The 8,854-nt window shown below is 39.5% G+C and overlaps 1 protein-coding gene across 1 annotated transcript; it reads left to right on the forward strand.

Annotated features, from left to right (window-relative positions):
- Positions 1-1,545: 1,545 nt before the first annotated feature.
- MRPL16 (mitochondrial ribosomal protein L16) lies at positions 1,546-5,801 on the forward strand. The gene is made up of 4 exons (XM_081312798.1): positions 1,546-1,747; positions 2,421-2,486; positions 4,195-4,343; positions 4,523-5,801. Exons 1-4 carry the CDS (start codon positions 1,690-1,692, stop codon positions 5,006-5,008), a joined length of 759 nt encoding a protein of 252 aa, XP_081168924.1. The 5' UTR covers positions 1,546-1,689; the 3' UTR covers positions 5,009-5,801.
- The last annotated feature ends 3,053 nt before the right edge of the window (positions 5,802-8,854 follow it).

Here is an 8,854-nt window from a genome sequence, read left to right on the forward strand (position 1 = left end):
AATAATTTTATGACAGGTGATCTCACATAAGGGCACTTCCGCTGATACAACACACTTAAGAGATTCCATCCACAACAATGGTGTTCATGAGGAGATTCAATAATGTCCTCCATCAAAAGTGTGTATGTCTATTGTTTAAAGAAAAATCTTCATCAGGGTCCAGTCCAAGATGGGAATAAACAAAATGGAGACTGCTTTAGAAAGAAGGTTGGAGTTTATTGAAGAGGAGAGCCAGTCAGAAAGATGGCTCTGGGAAAGCTGATCACATGTAGTATGGAGTGATGGGTTTTTATACATTCTTGAGCTTTGGTTTGGAGTTGTTCCTGTGGCATGAACTTTGACCTGAGTCTAAGTGTGCCTTTCTGGTATTCTGATGGTGGTGGGTTAATCCTATTATGTCCCAAAGGCCATATCCTGCTTCCCTGGGGCTGTGGTTGATGATTGTTGGATTTTTGGTGTGAGGGATTATTGATTCTAGGGATCTTTGTCTTTCTAATCCAAGCTTCCTGGCTCCAATCTTTCTGACAAGATTACCACATCTGCATTTTTGTAGAGCTGGTTTCTGTTTGGGGCAGAGACTTGGGGGGAGGGGGGTTGTGTGTGGTTTCTGCCTTTAAGATCCTTTGGGGAAATATAATATTCTGCCTTTTTAATATTCCCCAAAATATTTATTTCTCTGGATTCGTCTCACACTATGTTCAGACAGCAAAACTGAGGGCAGGTGCACATTTTTTCTAAAATGACCTGTTTCTTATCCTCAGAAGCTGGAGTTAAATTCTTTCCTAATTGCAAGTTATCCTGTTGTGCACTTCCTATTAAATGACAGGACCAGAACATTTTTAGAAAGGTGGCCATAGCAACGGTGGACAGAAATTGCTGGATCTGAATACTGCAGGCATGCTTACTTTATTATTTAATATATACATCGTCCATCTCACCAATAAAGCAATTCTGGATGGCTTTCAGCGAAGTTCTTGCTTTAAAAGGCCTTCATGCTGATCATTTTTTAAATAACTTTTTTCCGCCTCTGTATTCTGACTGCCCATTTTTATTAACTAATTAAAGAATTCACCACCTGCCAGTAGAATTTCTCTCTCCTAGATTAATTTATCCTAATCCCAAACTAAACAGCCGGGCAGGAGGAAGACAGGATCCTGTAGGTTTTACTTTTTTACATATAAAATACCCCCACACTAACAGACTGTAGTAACTGTACCTCTACGCCGTGTGATCTGTTGATATTAAAGATGAAGGATGATTTACTGCCACAAATTTAGGCTATTTCAAGCACAGCGTGGTTACTTTACTGCCCCCCGCCCTTATTCGCCGTGATGTCACAGAAAATAAATTGACTCGGTACAGTATATCTAAAATATGCAGGATCGATGGATGGATCGAAGTTCCTCTTCCCAACAGCCTAGTCTTCCCCGCTATAGCACCACAGAACCGGCCAGCGTGCTTTTTTCCCCGGAACCAAAATATCGCAGCGCTTGTTTCCTGGGTACGTTCCTTGAGTTCTTCCCACCGGAAGCGTTACTGCCCGGGTGGATTAGACACGCGCCCTTCGCAATACAGCAGAGGAGAGGCGATAACTTTCTCCGTTACTTTGTCGGGGCGATAGCCGGGGACCCCACCTCCCCATCCCGCCTGGTGTTTCTACAAGGGTGGCTCGTCTTCGGGGTGAAAGGAATGTGGAGGCTGGTTAGGCGCCCTTTAAGCGCCCTCGCGGGGACGCCCACGCCTTCAGGTGAGACACACACACACACACACACACACACACACACACACTTTTTAGGGATATGGAGTTAAATGGTTGAGCTCCTGTTCCATGCCTGCCTCTCTGGCATGTACGGTACAGTCATTTCGTATCTGTAATAGTTGTGAAAGGAAGCAAACGTTAACCAGTATAAATTGTCCTTATCCACTGCAAGTTTTATTTATAATAAAGAGTAGTTCATAATGAAGTTTAGAAGGATGAGGTCTTACGGTCTGGCGCGTTGTCTTTAATTCTGTCCTTAGTTGCCAGCTTGGGGAGATGGGTTGGCGATGGTCTTGAGAAACAGCAGTTTATTCTATTAATTGTTGAATCTTTTGTGTTTGATTCCTCAGGATTTTCTTTTAAAGTGATATTGTAACTGGTTTTTGTCCATTATTTGTATAGCAGGTGCTGTTGAGTGTAATTCTTTGCAGTCTCAAATAAGCGGCTGTGGTTTGCAGAAGTGTTAGGACTATAATTCCCATCATACCCAGTCAGCATGCATGATAGGCTACACAAGGTAATATCTTCAGAGGAAGAATAACTGAAGCCAACTCCTATTATGAGAGAAAGGTTTCCAGGATATGCTACAGGTTTGTTAGATGGAAGAGTTGTGTATGGGCCAATTACTTTTTGGCAATAACTTTTTGTACTTTTTTTTTAGGTTTTGGTGGAATCAAAATTGTCAGTGCTGGTTACAGGAAATATGATCCGCTTCCAGATTATACAGGTGTGCTAAGGGATAGAGGAAAATGTTACTGAAGTGGTCTGACTTTTATTGTTTTTAAATGTATGTGTATAGTAATACAATAAGTGAGAAATATACCATTCTTTTGGTTTGGTACTAACACAATCCCCCCGTACATTTTTTTATCTTTAACATTCCAAACTCTTGTTGCTAACATTTGTCAAGCATATTACAGAATACCATAAAGATAAAATAATTTCCTATGAATGCTATTTGTTTAATGGGTTTGTAGATAATTTCTCATTTTAAGAACAAATCTTGAAACAGTACACTCAATTAAAATATAAAATATAGATAATTTAAAAATGTATAGTTGAAAACTCGGGGAAAGAAGAATACAAGTGAAGCCAATATACAGGGCACTCACAAACACATACATAAATATGAATGAAAGGCATGAGTGAAAAAATAGGTCCAGCAGGCCTCTAAAAGTATAATATAGAGCCTCATGAATTTCAAAAGGGAGAATTTTCCAGACTGATAAACACATACATAATTTGAACACCTTTACTTTGTTATTTTCTTCTGATGGAACTGGGGCATATGTTTCTAAAATATTTTCAGTGTATGCCCTTGAGGTGTCATGCAATTAATGCACATGGTCATCTTTATATACATTTTATAATACTTTGCAAATCAATACTGTGACATCTGTTAAAAAGTTATTTTTATCAGACCTGAAATCAAACTAATTGTAACATGCTAGCTATGCCATTGATAGTTATTTAGCTCAGGCTGGATTAGAACCTGCTCCTAGATCATAACTTTATTCCACAGAGCCTCTTATATTATTTCAAATGTAGATTTGAGCCTAATTTTTTTTAAAAAAATCTCAGAGATTGCTTGCTCAGTTTATCTCAATAAAAGCCATGGACAGTAGACAATCCACCCTATCTTCTGCCGCTTTTGAATTTAGCTTTAGCAACATGATAGGCTCTTTCCTTTATTACTATTTCATCTTAAATTGTATCTTATTTAATTCCATTTTAAATTGTATTTTATCAAATTCCATTTTGGATTGCTTTTATCAAGTTTTGGTGACGGTTTGTTGCTGGAACTTTGCACTTTGATATGGCCCAAGGGCTAATCAATAAAGTTGTTGATAGGCTCTTTCCTTGGCCACAACTTAGATTTAATTGAAGGGAATAAAAATACATGTGATATCTTTAAATAACTCTGAGGAGTGTCACTGAAATGTATGGGAAATCTAATTTAAGGCCAATTTAGACTACTGTAGTTCCAAAGCTGAAATAGGCACACATTTTTTGCAATCACTTCTAGTACTCCCTCTTTTGGTCAATACCATGTACTTGCCTGCTGTATGTGGATTCTATTTATCGCTTTGGATTAAGTTGCTGGCATGTACTTCCTTCTTTATGTTCCTTCGAAGTTGGTTCTTACATAAAACTTAAAAGGACAGAATTTCTATCAGCCTATCAGTTATTTTTTATCAGAACTTTAACCAGATGCTCTCAAATAAGATGCCTTGGTCTCTGGGCTAAGTAATTTCTAAATAATGTTTTGTTTTAAAAGATAGTGATAGTGCTCTTACATGGTTGTGGAAGGTTGGCAGTTAGGAGGCACAAGGATAATTCATGAGCTGAAATTCAGAAATCTGAGCAAATCTGTTGAGTAGTCCAACTAAAAAGCAGTTCTGAGAAAACCTGAGTCTACAATTCCATTCTTTTAGGAATAATCATTCCTGAGAAACCCAAATTGAAAATGGTTGAGAGAGGACCAAACTTGATCAGGGTTAGGCGAGAACCCAGGAATTTACGTGACATCCGAGGTCCTTCTACAGAAGGCACTGAATTTACTGAAGGAAAATTTGGTATTGTGGTAAGTAAGAATCTTCTTGGTGCAATTTCATTGTTGTATAAAACAAAAGTAGAAGACAATGGCAATTGGAAGTGAAAAAGGAGATCCCCTCTTGCAATTTCAAAAAAGTTATTTAATCATAGTTTTTCTTATATTTGAATTATTAAAAAAAATCCCCCTCAACTTTCCTTGGCCTGCAGGCAATGGATGGTGGCTATCTCCGCTGGATTCACTTTGAAGTGATGCGTCTGAGTATTAATCGCCACATGAATCCCAAGACAATGTTCGCTGTGTGGAAAGTCCCTGCTCCTTACAAACCCATTACTCGCAAAGGACTAGGACACCGTATGGGCGGTGGCAAAGGTGCAATTGATCACTATGTGACAGCAGTGAAATCAGGTCGCATCATAGTGGAAATTGGTGGGCACTGTGAGTTTGCTGAGGTGAAATACTTCCTAACTCAAGTGGCCAAGAAATTGCCTTTCAAAGCCCATGCAGTCAGCAAGGAAACCCTTCAAGAGATGCGGGACAGAGAAGAGGAGAGGCGGCATAATAACCAGAATCCATGGACATTTGAGCGCATTATGACTGCCAATATGCTGGGAATACGGAAATATCTGAGCCCCAATGACTTAATGTACAAGGGTCGCTACTGGGGAAAGTTCTATCTGCCCGACAGGGTGTGAGTGGAGACTTTTAGAACCTGCTCTGCTGTAGCAATTCTTTGAAAACTTTTGTCTTTCTCAGCAAAGATATTTGTGGGTGAAAAAACAAGTGGCTATATATCTGGAAGTCCAATACGCATGGAGGGTGATGGAGTGGTGGTGATGATGATGTAGAACTTGGGATAAATAAACTCATCATTGGAAGCTTGTTACAGTGTTTGATATTTAGACCTTCGTCTGACAAATTCTGTACATCTTTGATTTGTGAAATAAGTTGGGACAAAATTCTCAAAATCCAATTGAAATATTTGGGTGCCTAATGAGTTTGGTAAAGATATTATCCTCCCATAAGCTGGAGGCATTTTTCCTATGAGCCGCACAGCTCGACATGCTGGGAATTGTAGAACATTTTATGGGAATTATTTCCTATCTACAAAATGGCTTCAATCTTGCTCAATAGATTTACCAGACAGTAAACCAGCGAAGTATTTGCTACCCTTCCAGCATACTCTTTTCTTTGGGTGAGTGTGCATTTCCAAGCAAAGCATTGATTATGGCTGCTCATCATTTGTAATGGTATTTGGAAATGACTTGGGAGACAGGCAGAAGGCCTGCAGCCTAGGCAAGAGTCTTCCTCCTGTTTCCTCAGGACGTTCCCACATAGCATCACAGCCTTGTGGTTTACTACAGTAAAAATGTCTCTAGGATCAATGTAGAAGTAAAAATGAAGCTGCCCTTTGTTGCTGCTACTCTTTATTTGTTAATTAAAAAACTAACGAATACTACTCAGGCAGCCTTTAATAAAAACTAGACAATTCCATAATCTGTTGGGTCGTCGTTTCGGAGGTATTTCCTTACCTAGACAAATAGAGGGACCAAAGGCAGGCAAAGAAAATCAGTGGCAGCAGGAGCAATTTCCAACATCCTGTCAACTTCCCTAGTTTCTTATGGGACATTAGCAGGAAGTTTGGGTAATCTCCCTCCCTCTTTCTTCTTTGTTCCTTCTTTCTTCCCCTCCCTGTCCTTCCTGCCTAATCTCCCTCCTCTTTCTTTCCTCCCTCTTCCTGCCAGCATCCCCACTGGCTTAACTAAAAAATAGATACTATGTGGGTTGGAGAAGGGGCACAGGTGTGCAGCATGGATGAAGAAGAGGACATGAGTGTACACAAGGGATGCTCAGCAAGTCGAGGAAGAGTGGTGCAAGTTGGGAAGGAGGGGGCACAGGGCTGCCTGCATGAGGGCACACAGCTGCATGCTACACAGGACAGGAAGGATGCATGAAGGTGCTGCATGGGTTGGGAAATGTGTTTAGGGGTGTATGAGAGGTGCCAGTTGGTTCAGAGCCAGCCATAATACAGCATGGGTTGGAGAGAGTGCACAAGAGGTGGGTGAATCAGGGAAGACACGGATGAGTGTAGTGTGGATTGAGCAGGGTGCGCAAATGTGTGGAGAGGTTGGGGAGCGTGCGCAAGATGCAGCATGGGTCAGGAAGGGGGTGTGAGTGGTTGGTGTGGCGTGAGCACAGGAGGGATGGGGAAGCTGTACCTCTCCTGCCTGCTTCCCTGTTGCTGATGCTCTCAGCCACCATCCTACAAGCAAAGACATAGCTTGTGGGAAGTTGGCAAGGGAGTACGGGCAATCAGATTGAGTTTATACTTTTGGCTGGCTTCCCCGTTGACTTGTAGGAAGTTGACAGGGAGCTTTGCAAATGACAGTATTGTAACTGCAGCTGACTAGCAGCACTAAGTAGCCACAAATTTGCCACATTTCAATCTCACAGGAGTCATGGGCCCAGGATTTTGGACGCATTTGGTAAGTTAGCCCATTTGAGATACGTTGATTCAAAAATTGTTGCCCTAATTAATATGTACCACTTTGTAACTGAATGTTGCAAACAAACACAAAAAGTTTTAGTAGTATATAAATTTTTAAAAGTGTGTATTTAGGGTCTATCCCTGCTATAAATCTAGATGGAAAAGAAGTTATTCCAGTATTTGGAGCTGACCTGGGAAGATCCTAGGAGGTTCTAAGACCCAAATTTGTTTTTTGTTTTTTTCCACATACTACTGTATCTGAGCAATTCCTCGTTGACTTAGTCCATCACACATGATTCTAGATGAAATAAACTTTTTATTCAGGAGGATTCATTTGTTAACATCTATGCTTTTGGACCAGTAGCAGAATAACTTAAATCTGGAATTAACTAGAATAGTTCATTATATAGCTACAAATATCTCCCTTTCCTTATCCAATGATGAATTCATTTCAAAGGGGAAAATAGAAGTTTACCCAAATGGAAGCTAAACGGGTATCATTGGACCAGGATAAAATGACTAATATGCTAACTACGCTTATTCACCCTAACCAGGGCCATGATCCAAAGCAATAAATATTACATGCTTGAATAAATAAGTTTTAATTCTTTAAATAAAAGGCAAACTTTCTCTCAGTATGTAAGAAATGTATTAATTCAGTATGTAAAAATATGTTGATAGAATTTATGTCCAAACAAATCTTTATGAACATTAGAGCCTTGCCTCCAATACCAATGGCTGCAGCTTGGGTCAGAATTTACCATCCTACAATTAAACGAGCTAGAAATGTATACATATCTGTGACTGGCATCACAAGGTTTACCAAGATTGTTCTGGATATTGTTCCGAAAGTGAGAAAATATAGGACAGATCTTTGTTCAGATATCTAATTTCATATCATTACAGCTGGAATATGAGAGTCTTAGAAGCAGAAAACATAGTCAGGGAAAGCACCTCACATTTCAAAGCAAGGAGGTGCATGTAAATTTTGACAGCAAAGATAAGGCAGGGGAATATGTAGCTTATTGTCATCTTCCATAAGAATCATTTCAAATATCTCCCAAGAATTCGGTTTCAATTCCAACAAGTTTACACTGGGGTAGAAGGAGCCAGCATAACTGGTAATGAATTCCCATAAAACCTAAGTATTAATGTTGACCGATCAGTCAAGATTTAGGTTAGTTGAGGTTGATTGACTGTTACAAAAAAGACCCCTATGTTCTAATGTTCACTCCCCGTTTCAAGCTAAGGTTTCTAATCATTGCTTTATTCTGGCTCCTCCTTCCTCTTTTTTGTACCAACTAAGACATTTTGACATCTCCAAAAAGTGGAAGAATAGGAGATAAAGGATTGGGGAAGCCTGAAAGGCCAAAATCATCTTACAGATCCATCCTGAAAAGAAAGAGAAATGAAAAAATACAGAGATGGTAAGTGGTGTTTGAACATATTACCCAATAAAGATCCTGGAAGTTAATTACTTTAATATGTAGAGTTTCCCTCCTGTTAATTAGAATGTATTTTATCTTTTCACTTAATTCGGTTTAGGAATATGATATTTAACCCCACTTGCCTAGATTGCACAAACTTAGATGTAGATGTCTGTTTTTCTGTAAACAATTATTTGCTGCAGAGAAGTATCAGGTGAAGCATTTTCACCACAACTAGGCACGTACTAGTCTAGGTGGAAAATAGAAATACAGACTAATACAAGCCCAACTTGGAGGATCCCAATGTTACACTAAGCTTCTGTATTTGCATACAACTTACCTGAGACAAATGGCAAAGAACAAGGAATGAGTGTTCACATAAAGAAGCTCCCAATAGTAGAAGCCAGGATAATGATGAGGATGACGCAGCATAACATAATCATTATCTTCTTCTGCTCAGCAAGAGGAAAAAATACCCAGATATATTAATAAACAAGGCGGTGATAGAATTGGAGGAAGAAGAGGGCTTATTTTATATAAGTCACATAGTACAGGTAGTCTTCAACTTACAGCCACAATTGGGACCAGAATTTCCATTGCTAAACAATGGAAGTGGGTCACATTTA

The sequence above is a fragment of the Vipera berus genome (genome assembly GCF_964194415.1).
Source record: "Vipera berus genome assembly, chromosome: 1".
NCBI classification, from domain to species: Eukaryota; Metazoa; Chordata; class Lepidosauria; order Squamata; family Viperidae; genus Vipera; species Vipera berus.